This window comes from Hibiscus syriacus, unplaced genomic scaffold, assembly GCF_006381635.1.
Source record: "Hibiscus syriacus cultivar Baekdansim isolate YM2019G1 unplaced genomic scaffold, ASM638163v2 tig00110430_pilon, whole genome shotgun sequence".
Classification (NCBI taxonomy): Eukaryota; Viridiplantae; Streptophyta; class Magnoliopsida; order Malvales; family Malvaceae; genus Hibiscus; species Hibiscus syriacus.
Window position 1 is genome coordinate 541,165 of NW_024062734.1, and position 22,362 is coordinate 563,526.

The 22,362-nt window shown below is 36.1% G+C and overlaps 2 protein-coding genes and 2 long non-coding RNA genes across 4 annotated transcripts; 2 read left to right on the forward strand and 2 right to left on the reverse strand.

The window, feature by feature from the left end:
* Window positions 1-2,647: 2,647 nt before the first annotated feature.
* On the reverse strand, window positions 2,648-3,773 carry LOC120125272 (reticulon-like protein B13). The gene is made up of 4 exons (XM_039143748.1): window positions 3,500-3,773; window positions 3,234-3,416; window positions 2,947-3,155; window positions 2,648-2,856 (listed from the first exon to the last, which is right to left on the reverse strand). The coding sequence occupies exons 2-4, from the start codon at window positions 3,392-3,394 to the stop codon at window positions 2,756-2,758; spliced, it is 471 nt and encodes a 156-aa protein (XP_038999679.1). The 5' UTR covers window positions 3,395-3,416; window positions 3,500-3,773; the 3' UTR covers window positions 2,648-2,755.
* A 5,097-nt stretch (window positions 3,774-8,870) lies between these two features.
* Window positions 8,871-9,217, forward strand: LOC120125237. The gene is made up of 2 exons (XR_005516351.1): window positions 8,871-8,960; window positions 9,120-9,217. It is a non-coding gene; the product is annotated as an uncharacterized LOC120125237 (long non-coding RNA).
* Window positions 9,218-10,159: 942 nt separating this feature from the next.
* LOC120125260 lies at window positions 10,160-10,678 on the forward strand. The gene is made up of 2 exons (XR_005516354.1): window positions 10,160-10,236; window positions 10,300-10,678. It is a non-coding gene; the product is annotated as an uncharacterized LOC120125260 (long non-coding RNA).
* Window positions 10,679-20,426: 9,748 nt separating this feature from the next.
* On the reverse strand, window positions 20,427-21,763 carry LOC120125259 (dof zinc finger protein DOF5.7-like). The gene has a single exon (XM_039143736.1). The coding sequence runs from the start codon at window positions 21,556-21,558 to the stop codon at window positions 20,593-20,595; it is 966 nt and encodes a 321-aa protein (XP_038999667.1). The 5' UTR covers window positions 21,559-21,763; the 3' UTR covers window positions 20,427-20,592.
* Between the last annotated feature and the right edge of the window lie 599 nt (window positions 21,764-22,362).

Here is a 22,362-nt window from a genome sequence, read left to right on the forward strand (position 1 = left end):
CATCCTTAACATAACAAGCATTTTTGTGAAATTCAAAGAAAACGGAATTGTCTTGTGTGAATTTCGAAACTGATAAGAGATTTTTGTTAATATTTGGGACATGCAATATTTGATCAAACAAGAGATCCTTAGAGACAGTTTTTAAAGCATTCCTACCAATATGAAGGATTGGAATAGAAGAACCATCACCTAGATGAACCTTACCACTGCCAATGTATGCTTGCTTGCTCGAGAATGTAGAGGTGGTGCCAGTCACATAGTGTGTGGCTCCTGAATCAGGAAACCATTTAGCATGATTCAAAGGACCATTAGCCATTAACGCATTGACTTGCACATTATCACTTGGTTCAACAGCAGATGCGTCTTTACCTCCAGCACTGCCACTTACAAAGGGACTGTAATGGTAGTCAGGTGTATGTGAAAAACATGAAAACGTATTTGCCTGCATGCCATTAGATAAGGAGTTTTGTTGAGCGGTTACTCCTTTGAAATTTTGATCAAACCTATGTCAGCACCTGTCAACTAGATGGCCTAGCTTCCCACATAATTGACACTGCTGCTTAGGTCTTCCTTTATATTTGTTGCTCGTGGTGCTGTTGGGTTTAGAAGTCGCACAACTCTTGTACTGTTGTGTATCAGAAACCTGATTGGTGTTGTGGCGTGTGAAATTAACACCTATTGGGAACCTTGATGATTTATCAAGACGAGATTCAACATCAATAAGAATAGAAACTACATTATCAAGGGCAAATGGATCTCTGCTTGAAGTGATCGTAGCCACCGTTGGCTCGTATTCGACTGGCAGTCCATTAAGAATGGTGGCAATGTGATCGATGTCTGAGATAGGGTTACCACACGTGGCCAATAGATCGCATATTTCATTAATGGCCATGGTGTAATCTCTCATAGAATGAGAGCCTTTCTTCATCGATCTAAGACGACAATGCAGAGCCATTATCTTTGTGGTAGATAGTTTGGAATATAACCTGGTGATGGCATTCCAAACTGCAGCAGTGGATTCGACACCAACCAATTGAGGCAGAATGTTGGTGCTAACAGTGGAAAGAAGCCAAGAGGCCAAAGAACTGTCTTGCTTGACATACCGAAGGTAAGCTGGATTAACAGTCTGTTCTCCAACCTCGTTGAGTATCAGCTTTGCTGGAACCACCATGGATTCTTCAAGAAAGCTTTCAAGACCGAGCCCTCTGACTGTGAGAATCACTTGTTGCTTCCAAAGAAGGTAGTTCGAGTCGGTTAAGCATACATTGATTATTTTATTAGCGAAGGTATGCGAGCTGGCTTCTGTCAGCTGTTCATCCTCTACCATCATTGTAATGCCTTGAACCATGACTGTTCTTTGAAGACAAACAAGAACCAGAAAGCACGAGCGAAGAAAGAATGGCACACAACGAAGCTTTTTTTTTTTTCAGGATCTAATGGCGAATGATACCATGTTAACTATGACATGAAGCTTAAGAAAATGAACAAGAAAGAAATGCAAAAAACGTGGTATTGCATTCATGTGTTTTTTACAAAGATGAGCAACTATTTAAAGCTGAAAGTGAACTGTTGCATGATCGGTTGTAACAATCCTACAACCGACTACCAGCCTAACCGTATATGGTTTAACAGGCATAACCGAATATGGTTTAACAAAAATTCCTTCTAAAATGCCTCCTGAATTAGACCATACAGTCGAATTAAAAATGCCTCCAAAATTATATCAAACTGTCAAAGAGAATGGAGAAGAAATACTAAAATTGTCGAATGAGTATTTGCTGCACCTCAGACTGAGTCTCCAGTAAGGAAACAAACCATGCTATGCACTTGGGAGTTCGAAAAGCCACTAGTGAATGTGAAACCTTATAGATTTCCACATTTTCAAAAGGTCAGACAAAACATATGCTGAAAGGACAATTGATTCGGAGGAGTAACAATCCTTTTTCCTTATCGATTTTGCTAGTAAAGGGAAAAGATGACACATGAAGGTTCTACTAGACTACCGAGGCCATTACTGTCAAAGATAGGTTTCTTATTCATACAACAGATGAACTATTTGATGAGCTTGTAGCATCTCCATGTTTTTTTAAACTTGATCTCTTAAAAGGGTGCCATCATATCAGAGTCCGATCTGTAGATGTACCAAAGACAACCTTCCACACCCATGAATGAGGGGCATTACAAATTCCTCGTCGGGTTGAGAAATGCCAACGAAATTTTTTGGCCATTTCTAAAGAAATGTATACTGATCTTTCTGGACGACATCTATCTGAGGCACTATGTGAGTGCCAACCAACGGGACTGGCCAAAATTATTGGATGTGGCCCAATTTTCATGCAACTTGCAACGGAGTGAGACGACAAACTAAAGTTCGTTTAAGATCGTAATCGGGCAACAACCGTTAACACCCAATACGGTTGTTACCAAGTATGAGGGGCCCAATCCATCAGCACACAACGTTGCTAAGAAGTGGCACGAGCAACATGACTTAGCCCGAGCTTATTTGCACAAGGCGGGAAAGCGAACAAAGAAGTGGGCCATATATGGTATAAACATTATCCTCTTGAAATTTTATTTAATCTTAAATTAATTAATTTGAGCTTCTCATGAAAGTTCAGCTAACGAAAAACATAATGAAAACAAATAACATTACATATAAGCCACTACTCAACTTTCTTCTCGTGCTCAACCTTCTTCTCCTGCTCCTGTTTCACTAATTTACTCGGTATCTTTCGACACTTTCTCATCAAACATCTCAAAATCTTCTCATTCGACCCTTCACCCTTTCTCCATGTCTCTTTATGTGGTCCCCATACTTCATATATATCAGAGGCACCGTCATCAACACCGTTATACCTATAAAAAACCCCCCACAATAAAATAACATGAACGTAATAACAACAGAGGAAAACACAGATCAAAACACAAGTATCTTTTTGTTCTTACCAATGTAAACGAGTGTGAGGAAATCAAAGAAGGTTCCAACATATGAAAGCAACAGAAGCCCAGCCAGTGTTCTTGCAAAAACAAACCAGTTCTCTTCAACAGTCACACGAAACATCCATCTCAAAACATCTTCCATAACCGTTCGAGATGTTTGTAATCTCCACGGTTGTCTGTTCCGATAACTCCAAATTGGACACTTTGGTGGTTCTCTAAAAACCAAACGAACAACGATTCAATTCAATGTTTCCTTTTCGATGTAGTTTGAAGGGGAAATTTGAACTACTTACTTGCCGAGAAGCTCAGAATGTTTCCCCAAAGGAAAACCGAAGCGAGGATGAAGATGGTCAGCCATGAAACGACAGTGATGAAGTTGAACTGATAAACTTCGAATACCCATGTCGCTGTTGAAACGAGAAGAAGTGTTGCGCTCACCTTCTTTCTCCTCCATAGGATTATATCTCTGAAAGTATCTGAAACAAAAAATAAAGATATAATTAATATATGAATAAGAAAAGCTTGGGTTGATCCATCTTGCAGGTATAGTTGAGATTACCTAATGCAGGCGATGAAGATCGTGGTGTGACGGTAGACATGGTTGTGATTCTGAAACTAAGAAAGCTGGAAACTTTGTTCTCTAGGACCTTTTCTTTGCTCTTAAAGTGATGAAAAATGGCTACTCGTGATAAGAAAGTGAAGAAGGAAGCAGCACTTGTTTGGTTACACGTGCAGAAATATCAAGAACAACGTGGAAGGGCAACAGTCGGTGAAAGCTTTGGATTACCTAAATTCTTATTCTAATCAGTTCTATTCGGTTGTCGTCTATTTAAATTTTTTCTGATGACAACAAACTGCAGCACCGTTTTCCTATTTCTAAAAACAGAATAAAATATGATATACAGATACAAGTTGGATCACGATTTTATTAATGAAGAATGCGATCAGTATATAGGTATAACTTGAGATAAAAAGTGAAATATTAAAAAAAAATTAAAGATTAATTTAGAAATAAAGTCATAATTTAGGGATGAGATTAAAATATTTAAAATTTTAAAAATAAATTTAAAATGAGAATTATACTTTAGAACATATGATACAACTCAAAAAATAAAGTGAATACTGGTAATTTTGTAATACTTGGTAAGTGTTATATCAAAGAATTTATTTTTCTGAGATGAACGATCTATTATTCCAACAGGAAACCCTGCAACACAACTACAACAGCAAAAACCTGTAAACAAACCACTATAAATCTAATCCAATCGTCAAGCTATACAAAAATCCCTATTAACAGGACTCCCTGTCAACCTGCTTACCCCACAATCTCAATCTTAGCATTTCCTTGACCCGATCAACCATCCCAGAGACAAAAGTCAGATTTCCAGCAAACAGCATGTGATTCCTTGCTTTCCAACCACATTAATATAACTATTCCACGCCAACTTCAACACCCAAGAACGGATCGACTTGCCCTTAAAACTATATGCCCAAGCCAATTCACTATTCCAGTCCATAACCGGTATGTTAACCAGACAAAGACAATATTTCATGCCAAACAGAACGAGAAACCTCTCAATCGAAAAACAAATGGTCTCTAGTCTCACTATCCCTCAAAAATAAACCACACTCCCCATCAACAGCAAGGCCAAAGGAGAGCCTACTCCTAGTAGGCAACGATCCAAACAACCATCCAAGAGATCAAAGAATTTTTTGGGATATGCCCCGAGTGCCATACAAGACGTTCCCAAGGAACCTTCTTCTTACTACGAATCTCCTTCCAAATCATGGAAACCGAGGCAAAGTCAAGAAACCCTGCACAGTTGCTGTTTTATTTCGGAGGTGTAACAAGTGCGCCTGGTCCAGCTATACTGCTGAGGGTATGTGATACTCTAAAAAGATTGTCCTTAATAATGTAGGAGTGAACCCAAGCCACCCAAATCGACCCATCCTTCAGCAACACCTTCCTAATAAGCAACATGAAAAAGAACATATCATGATCATTAATATGAATAAAAAAATAGACCATCAACTAGAAACATACGAACCTCCGAACAAAGTAAATCTAGCTAAATTATGAGCTGCTTGATTATCCCAACCTAATTTATTGCACGTTGAAAATGAAAACTAGAAGATTCAAAGCCACGACACAATTTCTTTATTACTTTGACTATCAATCTTCAAATTTTTTCAATGTTATATAATTATTTAAATACATTCAATTACTTGGTGTTAATACTTAATGGAAGAACTGATATAATAGTTAATAAAATTAGTATAATATACATTTGATCTTTAATAATTATATAGTCTATCGATTAGTCAAGATTTTAATTTAATTCAATAAATTTAATTATTTAATCAGATAGTTACAGTATCACAAATTGAATTAAGGTTATTTTTATTTAATATTTAATTTAATAAATTTTACAGCGATTACAATCACTTCTAATTACATTTAAACTATGCAATCCATAATATAATTAAAACATAAATAACTGTATACTTATTTTTTTTGTAAAATTAAAATTATTAATTAAATTGAAAATATCAATTTTTAGATTATATTTATAATCATCAAATTATAAATAAAATATGGAGTATTAAATTTAATTTATTATACAATTCAATAAAAAATTAATTAAAATATAATGATCATATACTTTATTTTTTAATAAAAAGTGAATTATTAATTAAATTAAAAAGTATCAATTTTAGATTATATCAATAATCATTAATTATAAATGTAAAAATATATTAAATTTAATTTGAAATATACAAAACTTAAATTTATTTTTTCTTTAATCTTGTATAAACTATTGTTTTTCATCCAATCAAATGGTAACATTTTCATTATCTTATTGAAATAAAAAATAATTTAATTAGTTTCTATTTTAACAATTTAACTATTATTTCTTTAAGATTATATCTAACATATGTTTAGTCACCAATTATTTAAAAAATTACAATGATATTGACGTGTTATCATAAGATAATATTACGCTAATATTAAAAAATAATTAAAAAGAATCACTTTGGTGGTGTGGCGACTATCAAGCACGATTTGAAGCCACAAAAGATGCCCTAGGTCACGCACAATGGCCACAAAACTCACAAAGGCAGCGGACACGTTGATTACCATTAGATATTAGCTTGAGCGAACCAGAAGCTGGCCTCACCATGAGCAGAAGAAATAGGGCTTCTATTAACGTTGCATGGCAGTAAACTGGCAGCGGTAAATTCAACAGCAAAAACCGCGCACCAACTCAAATTCTGACTCAAATCTGGGCTTCATAGTTCATTGGCTTCGTAACCCGGTTATGAACATGCCAAACTCGTAACCGCGGTAATTACAGTTGCGCTTTTCGTGGTTATAAAAATATTACGGTTTTATGTTATGAAGGCACGTATTATACAGACTCAGTTATTAGAACCCAATATATCTAAAGAGAACAATATTCTTCTTATCACTAAAGAAAGAAGATACGTGTATTTCTTTTTTCTTTTTTTAATTTTCATTTAGACTTTTTCGTGAAATCTTCAATCCTAAAGTTGATTCTAAAGCTGCAGATCTTCAACCCAAAACTTGCTGAGCTTTATGGTTAACAGATCCCCTGCCAATTTACATGGCTCCTTTTGCCGAATCTAATTCAAAATAGATTGCATAGTTGAGATACCTTCTTTTCAATCAATCTTTCGTTTTAATTTCAAGAGAGAAAAAAGTCAAAAAGAGAAAAAAGAAAGATATAATCAATGGCGAAATTGCAGGAAGCAATGAATCGTGTTAGGAAAAAAGAAAAAGTTTAAAGGCCAAGTAATTATTATCATAACGAAGACGTGAAATGCGCCGAGCATCACTTAATTGCAACTACCAGTTGCTTTATCACCCACATAACAAGGCAAGAATACATTCAATCCAAAATTTAGAATTATCACACATAATTTACTTAAAATAAAAATTAAAAGACGATTGTACGAGGAGCATGACAAATATTATAACGAGCTATCATGCTTATTACATTATGAAAAAATACATCCCTTGTACAATTGTCAAACTGGAAATTCATCTTACAATGATCGCATGATTCGAGAATGTCGTCAATTCTACCGGGACATTCATGTAATGCGTGAATAACTACTAGAATGATTCGAGAAGACGCTTAAAGAGTTAAAATAGAAAATCTCACTACCAAGACTACATAGCCAACATCAAAGAAGGAAATGTGAACTCAGACATACGATGGATGATATAGTTATGGTCATATAAATTAATTTGACAGAGACTATCAATTTATCTTTAAAGTAGATTGGTCATTTATCAATAATTGTCAACGTAAAAAAACATATTAACATATTAACGTATGAGTAAACTATTATACACCTAGCAAATAAGCCATTGTTTAGATGGAAACAAGTACATTATTGACCTTAATTTAAGATTGACTTAGCAAAATTAATAGCACCTCAAACTCGATGTTAATTTAATTTTTTTCAGGTACTAATTAAAATTTTCATGTTACATAGATGACGCGAATTACATAAAGTATTTCATCACTCGTTTGAGATAATCTGGAATACAAGTATAGTGATTGTCGCTTCTTTCAAATATTCTGTCTCCCGATTATAGTTGCACTTCATATATCAACATCGGTTACATGATATACACGGATGATGTATTCTATCTTTATGCCTTCAAGGTATATGAATATGAGTTCCCTCAAATCAAAATTAAAAGAGAATAATTAACATACAATTATATCGGATCTTTCATTATAAAGAGAATCTCCATGTTCTTTAAATAATTCATATTGATATAAATATTAGAGGGGAAAATCACATAATATAAACAATATAGATATAATAAAACCCCGAATTTTATGATAAAATATCCCTTTCTTAATATCTCGTAACCCTAAAATCATAAATCGATAATCTAAATTGAAAATTAAAAGTGATAAAATCAAGAGATACACGTTTTATAGACGTGTTTCTTCTTTTCTCACAATTATGCTGAAGGCTCGTTTTTTTTTGAAAGACATACCTTCGCCATAAGTGATGCACACTTTTTGTGGGTGTTACAATAAATTAAAAAAATGAATAATAAAGCCCTGTAACGGGATTAATTCTAGATTTTATAATTCAAAAAGAGGTTATATATACGTTAGAAAAAAGATTTTCCCTTACTTTTCTAATAAAGCACTGGACCAGTATGTCTTGCAGCTTTCTGCTTTGGTTCTTATAAGAAAATTCTAATCTTTAGATTGTGACTTCAGGAATCGTCAACTTTCCAAGGATTCTGAAATTGGGTAAGTTTATCTTCAAGATGCTGAAATGGTGATATTCTGATAGCCCAATTACGCGTATTGTTTTGTAGTTTACTATTGAACAATTCTTGGTTCAATTCAATGACCCTTATTTTTATTACACTTGGACTGTTACTTATGGCACTCGTTCTGTTCTTGGAATTCCCAGCAGTTTGGTATAATATGAATTCACTTTTTGTTGAAAGTAATGTGCTTTGGTGGGGAGATTTGATCTGGGTTTACTGAAAAAGTAGTATTTTTGTTGTTTTTTGGAAGGTTATCCTTATCAATGATCAGTTTCCAGGACCAAAACTTGAAGCTGTGACTAATAACAACATTTGAACCTCATTAACAAGCTGGACCAGCCTTTCTTGTTGACATGGTGAGTCTACTGATTTTCTCATACTCGGATTGGAGTGTGAGTATCGGACACTCAAATGATAATGATTAACAGGAATGGCATCAAGCAAAGGAGAACTCATGGCAAGATGGGTGTTGGGAACCAATTGCCCTATCCCTCCAAACTCAACTACACCTACAAGTTCCAGGCCAAGGATCAAATTGGTTCTTACAATATTTTCCCTCAACTCTGTTGCATAAAGCTGCTGGGGATTTGGAGCTCTCAATATATACCATAGAAGTGTGATCCCAATACCTTATGCAAACCCGATGGAGATTTCACTTTACTTATTGGTGACTGGTACAAAACGCCATAAGGTTAGTGTCCTCTTCTTCATTTTTGCTACCAAAGGTTCATATTTTCCTTTCGCTTGCCAAGTATCTTCGTCTTCACCTCCTGATGTTTTTTTATAAACAGGATTAAGACTTGTTGTCTAGGTTTGATTAATTGTCTCAAATATATTTCCTATTTTGCAGATATTGCAGCAATCTTTGGACTCAGGAAAGCCTCTTCCATTTCCTGATGGAGTCCTTATAAATGGCCAGACTCGAACTACATTTAGTGGCGAACAAGGTCATTATTTGATATATTTGTAAATTTTAAGATGTTTTGTTTACCTATAAGTTTATTTGTGATTTCAGAAAACTTACATGGTTAGGATCTCAAATGTTGGATTATCCACCTCTTGAACTTCAGGATTCAGGGTCACACAATGAAGCTAGTTGAGGTTGAAGGATCTCATGTGTTCAGAACTTATATGATTCTCTTGATGTTCATGTTGGACAATCTTTAGCTGTGTTAGTAACCTTGAATCAGCCACCAAAGAATACTACATATCGCATCAACAAGATTTACTAGGACCGTTCTTACTGCAACTGCGGTATTGCAGTATGCGAACTCGCAAACACCGGTTTCTGGACCCCTGCCAGCAGCTCCTCATTCCAATTTCATTGGTCAATGCAGCAAGCAAGAACATATAGGTACTAGTTTTGAAGCACTACTTGTTCTTGAATTCAGTTTAGCTCAAGATAAGCTTATTTGAAACATTTTCCTTTTTTTCTTGAAAGGTGGAATTTAACATCAAATGCAGCCAGGCCTAATCCCCAGGGTTCATTCCATTATGGAAGATAACACCAACTAAGACCATTGTGTTGTCCAATTCGGCATCCCTAATAAACGGAAGCTGCGTTACACTGTGAACGGTGTCTCTTACATTAATCCGGATACCCCTCCGAAGCTTGCTGATCATTTTAACATTCCTGGAGTTTTCACCATTGATTCCATCCAAGGCCTTCCCCAGTGCTACTGCAACCGTAGCTACCTCTGTTATGCCAGTTCTATCCACGATTTTCTTGAAGTTGTCTTTCAGAACAACGAAACAGCCTGCAATCTTGGCATCTTGATGTTATGATTTTTGGGTCGTTGGGAGTCGTACTGGCCTGTTTGCTTGCTGTCTTTTTTCTGCATCTTTATGTTTCTGATTCGGTTCTTGTCGTTTCTATTATAATACATACAGTTTGGCTATGGACAATGGACTCCACATAACGAAAAACTTACAATCTAGTCGATGCTCTTACGAGACACACTACTCAGGTAAGCCACATGCCTGTGTTAGATACTGTATTTTCTGCTACTGATGCCTTTATTCCTTCCCAGGTTTATCCAAATTCTTGGACAGCCATATTGATCTCCATGGACAACCAAGGGATGTGGAACCTGAGGTCTGCACAATGGGAAGACAGTATCTGGACAACAATTTTACTTAAGAGTCTTTGACCCTGTGCGAAGTCTTACCACGAATACGATATTCCTTCTAATGTCTTACCTGTGGCAAAGCTGTTGGAATTCGCCCTTAGATTGAGTTATAAACCCATGGAGAGTGTTTGGTTGCAGAGAAAGTAGATGTGGATTAAAATGTTCGAGTTTGTATGTGTTTTTTCATTTGTATGTGATGGAAAACTTGATCAGTTGTACTGTATTAGCTCCAAGGGATTTAATTATATAAAGTTATATAAGTTTTAAATCATAGTATCAAGAGTTTGTGGACATATGATAATGGTAACGAGGTTCCTGCATATGAACAAATTATTAATCTAATGACAAAACCTTTTTCAGTATCATTTTTTTTATTGGTTTCGATATAAATTATCTATGTTACTTGTGGATGTCTCTTCAAGTTATTTTCATAAGGATTAATGGTTTGTGTTGGTTTGATACAGGAGTTCATTAAAGACAGGTAAATCAAATGAGATCACATGGTGTATGCTTGGGGTCGAGATTAAGCTACAAAAGGTGGAGCAAAACATCAAGATTCAAGAGTAAAGAGAAAGCAAGGTGAATGTTAAGTATAGGTAAAGCTTAGAGTATTTTAGAATAGATATTACAAATATAACTTACGAAATGATTTTTTATTTTAATTGTTTTCATTATGTAAAAGATTTAATAATTCGTACCACTAGATCCAATATAAAAAATAATTGAATTTAAAAGGTGAAATAAGAAGAAAAAAGAAGGGGGGAGGGCGACATACCAACTGATCTATAACATGCTGCAGTTGGAATCCTCCTTTCCAACTGCCAGGAATCAAATTGCTGTTTACGAGAACATTTTCATTACTTTCTTGTTGAACAAAACAATACACAGAATCTGTAACCCCCACAGACCGATAAGGGTAGCCCGATCCGATCCGGGAAGTCACATTAGGGCCACCGGAGCGACCCACTGTAAAAATAGCGGAAAATTTAAATCTTTTTATCCGAACATGTAAACTTATAAAATCATTTGTCACTATTTAAAAATAAAACATATTTCCAGACTCGTATATAAATCAAAATACAATTACATGCTCCCTAATCACATGTACCATACTCTGCAACAACGCCGGAAGAACTCCCTTACTGAAGTCGATAGATGCTCTGGTACAATTCTTTTAACCTGAAAATATGAGTAATAGAGTGAGCTTCGAAAAGCTCAGTAATACAGAACTACCAGATGATGCTGATGAACGTGCAGATATAGATAAATATTTTCCTTATTGGTTCAGATATTTACAGATTTTTATGTTGAGCAGAGATCCTACTGATATTTCAGGTGGTAACGGACAATGAGCTTTCGTTTCAGAGAAATATTTCGGATGACTGAGTTCAGGAGATCAGAATAGGTTTTCTAGTGTGTTCCCAAAAAAAACCATGTAACTTTTCAGATCTTTTTAAAACATATATATATACCCCCATCCGTCACGAACAAAATGTGTAGGTTCCCCAGAACCATACAACCCCGTCACTAACAGTAAGGCCCTGAGCACACAGCCGAGGAACCGGTAAGTAAGGCCCTGAGCACACAGCCGAGGAACCTCCAAGTAATCTTCCTCCAACAATACCCCCAATAAAACATGTTCCGTCCGTAACGGATATATCAAAAATCAAAACATATATCAAGTCAAGTATCATATCAGAATTCAGGTCATGTATCAGATCAGAATCCATGTCAATATCAGATCAGAATCCAGGTCAGGTATCATAACATAATTCAAATTTGAAATCAGATAAAATATTCATGTAATTAGGGAACACACCAGAATTTACAGGAATTATTTAGAGGTACTGTATCAGGCAGAGAAACACAGTTCTTCAGTATGTCGATAGAATGTTGGAATTTAGAATCACTATTGGAAGAGTTCATTAACTGACAGAATCATCAGTTATTCAGAATGTGAATTATCAGGATCGTATCTTATTCGGACAGTTTTCAGAAGTTGTACGTAATCAGAAGGGTATTCACTCTTTAATACCACAAATTCTTGTCCATAGATCATCTTCAGAATCATCGCTGAATAGATATTCCAATGGTCTTTATTTCATTTCCAAGCTTCCACGATATCATGAAATACTGACGTGCTTGATTTGTAGTTCATGTTCCATAAGGACGATACATCATGTAAATTCATCCGAATTTCCAGGCTTATCCTAATCACTTACTTAATCCTCAGTCATCGAAGTTACTTAGTTCATTTAGCATTCAAGTCCATTCCAATTACCTCGATATTTTCCAGAGTAATACAAACGTTCCTGTATTTCAGATATATATTGTACTTCAGATCCATTCAATTTGGTCTTCTTGGTTGATTTGTCGAACAAACGCCCAATTCTTAATACTGAATGCGATCTAGGGTTGAGCTGAGCTGAATACTTCCAAAATTATCATCAAGCTAAACTTGAGTACACGAACAAGCATTCAAGTAATATATATGTCGTTCAGGTACTGACATATCATTAAAGTTGATCGGCTTACTTAAGTTGTGTTCCATACTTTTTTTAAGGTAGTCCAATACCTATGTTTATTTGGATTCCTTAATTAATCCAAGGCATTTACTTAGAATAGGACACAAGGGTATTTTGGTAAATTTGGTGTTCATTTTTATTCCATTTATTTCAGAGCTCGAGGATATCCAATCATTCCTGAGCTTGGTGATATTCTTGGTTCATTTCCATTACAGGGGTATTTTGGTCATTTTACAGATTCAGCGTATTTCAATCATTTCCTTCTGTCCGATCTTACTATTAAATTCAATCTTATCATTTATTTCAGTCATTTCGAACAATTATGACAACAGAACACCCCCGATAAATTACTCTTCCAGTATTTACTCATTATTCGAATATTTTTAGGTCAAGTGTCTTCTCAGACTTTACAAACGGAATATCATAAATTTTCCTGCACTAAGTCGGGATCTTAACAATTAAATCCGTACTTAATCGAGTTAAGTACGAATCCTCTAAGTATTTTCTCATTCAGAGTCACCTCAGACTATTCTACCTCTTAAGGGCATTTCCGTAATTTCTTAACCAGATAAGTTCGATATTAGCTCTTAACGAAAATAATATAATTTAGAGATCCTATGATTAATTGCTTTCTTGAACAATCTCTGATCTTGAAATAATTCCCTTAACACACTTCTAGTATCTTGCATAAACCCTCTTGGGGTTAAAAACCGGTTATCCATAATGTCTACGTATAACTATCATTTCTTATAAACATCAATATTTTTATCAGATCAATATGTCTGTAAAATCCTCTTATCTAACTTCCATATTCCAATCTTGTCTTTTATAACACAAGGGTATTTTCGTAATTTTACCCTACCGGAGTATTTTTATAAATTCACATCCAAATGCCTTTAACATTTAACCTTTGATGAAATAAATTACAAGTTACAGATCCAGGTTGATTTCTTTACCACTAAGCACATAACTTGTAATTTAATTCTAGTAATCCCTTAATTTCTTATAAAAGTCATCTGAACCATAATCAATTACTGAACCTTTTTACCGTATTCAGATCGAGTGTAGAACTTCATTAATTACACATATGAGACCAAACATTTTCATTCATGCATTTACCAATACCAACATGTTCTATAAAGCATAAAGAGGTAGTAAAGTATTACCTCGATTTTCGTGCAATATCGATCGACCATAAAAATTCCATTCGAATGCCTTTGATCTTCAATTCAACTTCCAATAATTCCTCAGATACATATCAACATAAATTATATCAGAAACGGAGCTTAATTACGATAAACGGATCGAATCGGGTGATAAATCAGTGAAAGACGGCTTACCGGGTTCGAATTTGGCGAAACGGACTTCGGATTCGGATTCAGGACGTCGAAAGCATAAAATATGACTTTTCGGAAATTTGGAATTTTTGGTCAAAATCAAAGTCAACGGGTTTGACTGACAATTTCGAGGTCTTCGGGTTTGAATTTCGAAAAACGGACAGCGGAATCGAATTTGGAACGTCGAAAAATGTCAGGATAGGTATACTCGGTCGAAGTCAAAGGTCGTTTAATGCCCGATCAAAGCCGGTCAAAGTTTTGGTCAACAGTGGTCAACTTCGGTCAACGGTCAACGAGTCAATGGTCAACAGGTCGGGTCAACGGGTCGGGTCGGGTAACCGGGTCGGGTAAACGGGTCGAGTCCGTCAATGGGTCGGGTCGGGTTGTGACCGGTCAAACCGGTCAAAACAGTTCCAAAACCGGTCAAACCGGTCACTTTTCCCTTCCCCACGCGCAGTGGCGGCGCGTGGGGGCGCGTGAACAGTGATAAAATCCCGGAAAAATTTCTAAAAATTATTTTGAGCGATTTCGAGATACTTACAAAGCTCGGTTCATAATTTTGAACGGCGGAGAGCTCGATTTCAACAAATCGGGAAGTTTGACCGGTTCACCTCCCAACGCGCCGCCGCCGCCGGAGAAAAAGGAGAACACCGGTGGACTCGGAACGGCACAAGGAACACGATGGTGCGGGAGGTGTCGTAAACGGATGACCCGATCGTCGTGAATCGATGAAAAACCAACTAAAACCGAGTTATTACCGACGATACTTCCGACTGAAATTCACGACGAACGGCGATGATTCATGACGAAAGGTTTGAGGGGTTTTGTTCCTCGGTTGACAACGAACACGATGGTTGTTTCGGCTTGTCGTTTGGAGGTCGGACGGCGAGTAGATCGGAGTTGGAAGTAGGGAGAACGGGAGAGGAAAACTGGAAAATTTTCCAGAAACATACGGGAGTCTGGGGGGTTTAACATCTCATAATTAAAAATGGCTAACCAAGAGTTTAGCCACTGAACTTCCTGCACTTCTTAAAACGGTCTGTCAACTTTGAAATCTTACAATTTAATCCCTTATTTCTTTCAAAATACCAAATTAAATCCACCAATTTATATTTTATTAAATTTAGCCCCTAAATTGGGGTGTTACAATTCTCCCCTCCTTAAAAAAAATTTCGTCCTCGAAATTCATTCATGTCACATAATTGCATAAATGAAACTTCCATCAGTTCTTTCAAATCTATCAATAGCTTTTATAAAAGTACGATTCCTCCACTTATCCTTAACCAGTTGAGCATACATTCTTATCATAAATTTTCCTATTTTTCAATAAAAGAATTTAAAATTTTCTCGAGTAATCAATCTCTTCAGAATTCTCCCTCAGTCCAAGTAAATAATTACAACAACTTTATTCTTGTGAAATCAATTCAGCATTGGATACGTGAATAGGCTCGTAGAGCAGCAACATATCTCAATTTCATTTCCGGAGTCGAGTCAGAATTTCCCAGATAATTAACTCTCACATGGATCAGGGGTACTTTACAACGTTTAGATAGATGTTACTGTTATTCTTTTTTGTACAAGTATAGCCTTAACAGATAGAAACTTTGGTTTACTCGTTACAGATAGGGACTCAGCCCTGGAGTTCCGGCTCAGAGAGGTACGATTACAGTCTAGGGGCATGTACTGATCAGACATATTTTGATATTCGACCGGCCGGTCTATCTTGAAATTTTTTGACTCAAACCATAGCTCTGATACCACTAAATGTAACCCCCACAGACCGATAAGGGTAGCCCGATCCGATCCGGGAAGTCACATTAGGGCCACCGGAGCGACCCACTGTAAAAATAGCGGAAAATTTAAATCTTTTTATCCGAACATGTAAACTTATAAAATCATTTGTCACTATTTAAAAATAAAACATATTTCCAGACTCGTATATAAATCAAAATACAATTACATGCTCCCTAATCACATGTACCATACTCTGCAACAACGCCGGAAGAACTCCCTTACTGAAGTCGATAGATGCTCTGGTACAATTCTTTTAACCTGAAAATATGAGTAATAGAGTGAGCTTCGAAAAGCTCAGTAATACAGAACTACCAGATGATGCTGATGAACGTGCAGATATAGATAAATATTTTCCTTATTGGTTCAGATATTTACAGATTTTTATGTTGAGCAGAGATCCTACTGATATTTCAGGTGGTAACGGACAATGAGCTTTCGTTTCAGAGAAATATTTCGGATGACTGAGTTCAGGAGATCAGAATAGGTTTTCTAGTGTGTTCCAAAAAAAAAACCATGTAACTTTTCAGATCTTTTTAAAACATATATATATACCCCCATCCGTCACGAACAAAATGTGTAGGTTCCCCAGAACCATACAACCCCGTCACTAACAGTAAGGCCCTGAGCACACAGCCGAGGAACCGGTAAGTAAGGCCCTGAGCACACAGCCGAGGAACCTCCAAGTAATCTTCCTCCAACAATACCCCCAATAAAACATGTTCCGTCCGTAACGGATATATCAAAAATCAAAACATATATCAAGTCAAGTATCATATCAGAATTCAGGTCATGTATCAGATCAGAATCCATGTCAATATCAGATCAGAATCCAGGTCAGGTATCATAACATAATTCAAATTTGAAATCAGATAAAATATTCATGTAATTAGGGAACACACCAGAATTTACAGGAATTATTTAGAGGTACTGTATCAGGCAGAGAAACACAGTTCTTCAGTATGTCGATAGAATGTTGGAATTTAGAATCACTATTGGAAGAGTTCATTAACTGACAGAATCATCAGTTATTCAGAATGTGAATTATCAGGATCGTATCTTATTCGGACAGTTTTCAGAAGTTGTACGTAATCAGAAGGGTATTCACTCTTAATACCACAAATTCTTGTCCATAGATCATCTTCAGAATCATCGCTGAATAGATATTCCAATGGTCTTTATTTCATTTCCAAGCTTCCACGATATCATGAAATACTGACGTGCTTGATTTGTAGTTCATGTTCCATAAGGACGATACATCATGTAAATTCATCCGAATTTCCAGGCTTATCCTAATCACTTACTTAATCCTCAGTCATCGAAGTTACTTAGTTCATTTAGCATTCAAGTCCATTCCAATTACCTCGATATTTTCCAGAGTAATACAAACGTTCCTGTATTTCAGATATATATTGTACTTCAGATCCATTCAATTTGGTCTTCTTGGTTGATTTGTCGAACAAACGCCCAATTCTTAATACTGAATGCGATCTAGGGTTGAGCTGAGCTGAATACTTCCAAAATTATCATCAAGCTAAACTTGAGTACACGAACAAGCATTCAAGTAATATATGTCGTTCAGGTACTGACATATCATTAAAGTTGATCGGCTTACTTAAGTTGTGTTCCATACTTTTTTTAAGGTAGTCCAATACCTATGTTTATTTGGATTCCTTAATTAATCCAAGGCATTTACTTAGAATAGGACACAAGGGTATTTTGGTAAATTTGGTGTTCATTTTTATTCCATTTATTTCAGAGCTCGAGGATATCCAATCATTCCTGAGCTTGGTGATATTCTTGGTTCATTTCCATTACAGGGTATTGGTCATTTACAGATTCAGCGTATTTCAATCATTTCCTTCTGTCCGATCTTACTATTAAATTCAATCTTATCATTTATTTCAGTCATTTCGAACAATTATGACAACAGAACACCCCCGATAAATTACTCTTCCAGTATTTACTCATTATTCGAATATTTTTAGGTCAAGTGTCTTCTCAGACTTTACAAACGGAATATCATAAATTTTCCTGCACTAAGTCGGGATCTTAACAATTAAATCCGTACTTAATCGAGTTAAGTACGAATCCTCTAAGTATTTTCTCATTCAGAGTCACCTCAGACTATTCTACCTCTTAAGGGCATTTCCGTAATTTCTTAACCAGATAAGTTCGATATTAGCTCTTAACGAAAATAATATAATTTAGAGATCCTATGATTAATTGCTTTCTTGAACAATCTCTGATCTTGAAATAATTCCCTTAACACACTTCTAGTATCTTGCATAAACCCTCTTGGGGTTAAAAACCGGTTATCCATAATGTCTACGTATAACTATCATTTCTTATAAACATCAATATTTTTATCAGATCAATATGTCTGTAAAATCCTCTTATCTAACTTCCATATTCCAATCTTGTCTTTTATAACACAAGGGTATTTTCGTAATTTTACCCTACCGGAGTATTTTTATAAATTCACATCCAAATGCCTTTAACATTTAACCTTTGATGAAATAAATTACAAGTTACAGATCCAGGTTGATTTCTTTACCACTAAGCACATAACTTGTAATTTAATTCTAGTAATCCCTTAATTTCTTATAAAAGTCATCTGAACCATAATCAATTACTGAACCTTTTTACCGTATTCAGATCGAGTGTAGAACTTCATTAATTACACATATGAGACCAAACATTTTCATTCATGCATTTACCAATACCAACATGTTCTATAAAGCATAAAGAGGTAGTAAAGTATTACCTCGATTTTCGTGCAATATCGATCGACCATAAAAATTCCATTCGAATGCCTTTGATCTTCAATTCAACTTCCAATAATTCCTCAGATACATATCAACATAAATTATATCAGAAACGGAGCTTAATTACGATAAACGGATCGAATCGGGTGATAAATCAGTGAAAGACGGCTTACCGGGTTCGAATTTGGCGAAACGGACTTCGGATTCGGATTCAGGACGTCGAAAGCATAAAATATGACTTTTCGGAAATTTGGAATTTTTGGTCAAAATCAAAGTCAACGGGTTTGACTGACAATTTCGAGGTCTTCGGGTTTGAATTTCGAAAAACGGACAGCGGAATCGAATTTGGAACGTCGAAAAATGTCAGGATAGGTATACTCGGTCGAAGTCAAAGGTCGTTTAATGCCCGATCAAAGCCGGTCAAAGTTTTGGTCAACAGTGGTCAACTTCGGTCAACGGTCAACGAGTCAATGGTCAACAGGTCGGGTCAACGGGTCGGGTCGGGTAACCGGGTCGGGTAAACGGGTCGAGTCCGTCAATGGGTCGGGTCGGGTTGTGACCGGTCAAACCGGTCAAAACAGTTCCAAAACCGGTCAAACCGGTCACTTTCCCTTCCCCACGCGCAGTGGCGGCGCGTGGGGGCGCGTGAACAGTGATAAAATCCCGGAAAAATTTCTAAAAATTATTTTGAGCGATTTCGAGATACTTACAAAGCTCGGTTCATAATTTTGAACGGCGGAGAGCTCGATTTCAACAAATCGGGAAGTTTGACCGGTTCACCTCCCAACGCGCCGCCGCCGCCGGAGAAAAAGGAGAACACCGGTGGACTCGGAACGGCACAAGGAACACGATGGTGCGGGAGGTGTCGTAAACGGATGACCCGATCGTCGTGAATCGATGAAAAACCAACTAAAACCGAGTTATTACCGACGATACTTCCGACTGAAATTCACGACGAACGGCGATGATTCATGACGAAAGGTTTGAGGGGTTTTGTTCCTCGGTTGACAACGAACACGATGGTTGTTTCGGCTTGTCGTTTGGAGGTCGGACGGCGAGTAGATCGGAGTTGGAAGTAGGGAGAACGGGAGAGGAAAACTGGAAAATTTTCCAGAAACATACGGGAGTCTGGGGGGTTTATAACATCTCATAATTAAAAATGGCTAAACCAAGAGTTTAGCCACTGAACTTCCTGCACTTCTTAAAACGGTCTGTCAACTTTGAAATCTTACAATTTAATCCCTTATTTCTTTCAAAATACCAAATTAAATCCACCAATTTATATTTTATTAAATTTAGCCCCTAAATTGGGGTGTTACAGAATCTTTAATCTTTCATATGCTACCCACCACTTCGTCACACAAACTTCAACCCTAAAAAAGTTTCGCATAATGACAAAATTAGCCAATATTTGTGATTAACGGTTAATACTTATCGTAACCGTTGACGTAATATTTTCACATATATTCAATTACTTCAATGACTTCAATAGCATGTAAATAATCTCTATGGTTTGATAGTTTCTTTTTAGCCTTAAAAACAACCGTAGCAAAGCAACTTTAACCCCTTACATACAATAATGGACAATCGAAACTGTAAAATAACGAGAAAAGCTTGTAAGTAACATTTTTTTTCTAACTAGTTCTACATCGATCCTTGGAACACTCTCATAAATAGTTAAAACACACCTTAAAAACACACCGAAACGAAAAAGAAACAACCTAGTCAAGAAGAACCGACCGACAACATTTATCATATGAGAAAGAGGTTATTTTAAGGATATGCACCATTAGTTGTTGGAAGATCAGACCATGATGATGAAAATGCCGGATTCCAGTAACCCAGTTCTCCTCCTGCAACCGGAGATGACTCCAAAATCGTTGAAGGCGACGATAAAGAAGAAGAAGAAGCCACATTGCTTAGGATCACTGCTGAAGTATTAGAGTAATAACTTGATGGAGATGATGATTTGAACCTTTGATACAGTTCTTGGACCATACCTGCGTTTTGAACTTCACCTACTAGGAACCCGTTATTATTCTGTTGTTGTTGATTGTTTTTGCAGAAAGGGTTAACAAGATCCAAGCCTAGGATTCGAGCATTTAGTGCACCAGTTGCAACCGTTGTTTGTTCGTTCATCACTTGGGATCCAAGCAAGCTCAATTCTTCCTTGATACCAACAGGATTAGACAAAGTGTTAGGGCTAGGGTTTTGGGTGGTTCTCAATAAGGATAAAAGATGTGAATTCTGGGGTGAAGTAGTTGTCCAAAGAACCGGAGTAGTAGATTGAAGCTGATCATGATCGAACCCAGATCTACTAACTTCAGAAACTACAGTTTTCATCTCGGAAAAAGAAGCTGATTTCCCCAAAGATGATGTCGAAACAATACCGGCACCGCTTTTGTTCTTCCTACACCCACCGCCTATAGGAACGTTCCTGAGAGCGCCTCCTTTGGTCCAATACCGACGGCAAGTCTTGCAGAAGTGACGAGGCTGAGTGAGATTGTAGTTGTTGTAATAGCAGAACTTGGTGTTGGAGGAATCACACCGGGGGCACCTCAAGTTCTGGTGGTTCTTCGAATTTGATGAAATAGTCACCGGAGAAGACGAAGGGGACGGAGATGGTGATGGAGAAGAAGAAGAAGTTGGGGTTCCTTCTAAAATGGTTCCATTGATGGAGATTTTTGTTTCACCTCCAAAGTTTAAGCAGGACGAAGCTCCAAGGAGTTCTTGAATCATGTTTTTGTAGATCTACAAAAATCCAAAAAAAAAAAAAAGGCAAAGAAGATGGCGAGTGTTTTTATTTTTGGTTAGTGGCTGAAAAGCTAAAGTAGGGAAGAATTGGTTTGGCTGTTTTTGTGGGTGCAAAAGAATGGAGGATAAAAGGGTGGGGATTCTTTAATATAGCCTCTGCTATATCAATATGAGAGAAAGAAGAAGAAGAAGAAGAATGCTCACTATAGTGCCTTTCTAGCTCAAAAGCAACTCTTTTTGGATTATAAATTTGGTTCTAAGCTGTTCTTGGAGGGAAGTGACTTGTATTCAATCTTGTCAAATTTGAATGGCTGCCATTCGATCATTATTAATTTTCGACTCAACTATTAACAAAAAAAAGTAATTCTATAAAAAATCAAAATAAAATTATTAAAAACTTGAAATTCAATGCAACTAATTAAATTATGGATGATTATTTTATCGAGTCAATAAATTTTGAATTAACAAGTCATATTTTAGGATATAAATTTTATTTAAATCTTTTCTTTGAGTGAAATTTGAGTTGAACCGAATCAAATTTTTAAGTTCACGTAAAAAAATTAATTACAAATATTTATAAATCTATGGTACGAATTGATTTAATTTAAGGACTTTCTTTAACCATATAAGATATACATACATTTTTCTTCATAGGTTTTTTGCATTGCAATATTATTTATAAATATTCAAAAATCATCTAAAATTATAAAATATATTTATAATTTTATTTTTTAAAAGAACTTATTGTGAAAAAGTATTGATGTGAAAAAAGAATTTGTAAAAGAAAAA

Coding starts and splice junctions, on each gene's coding strand:
- LOC120125272 (XM_039143748.1), bottom strand. CDS start 3,394: ATGGAGGAGAAAGAAGGTGAGCGCAACACTTCTTCTCGTTTCAACAGC. Junction 3,156..3,233: donor CATTCTGAGCTTCTCGGCAA/GTAAGTAGTTCA, acceptor TTTGGTTTTTAG/AGAACCACCAAAGTGTCCAA. Junction 2,857..2,946: donor CCTCACACTCGTTTACATTG/GTAAGAACAAAA, acceptor GGTTTTTTATAG/GTATAACGGTGTTGATGACG.
- LOC120125259 (XM_039143736.1), bottom strand. CDS start 21,558: ATGATTCAAGAACTCCTTGGAGCTTCGTCCTGCTTAAACTTTGGAGGT.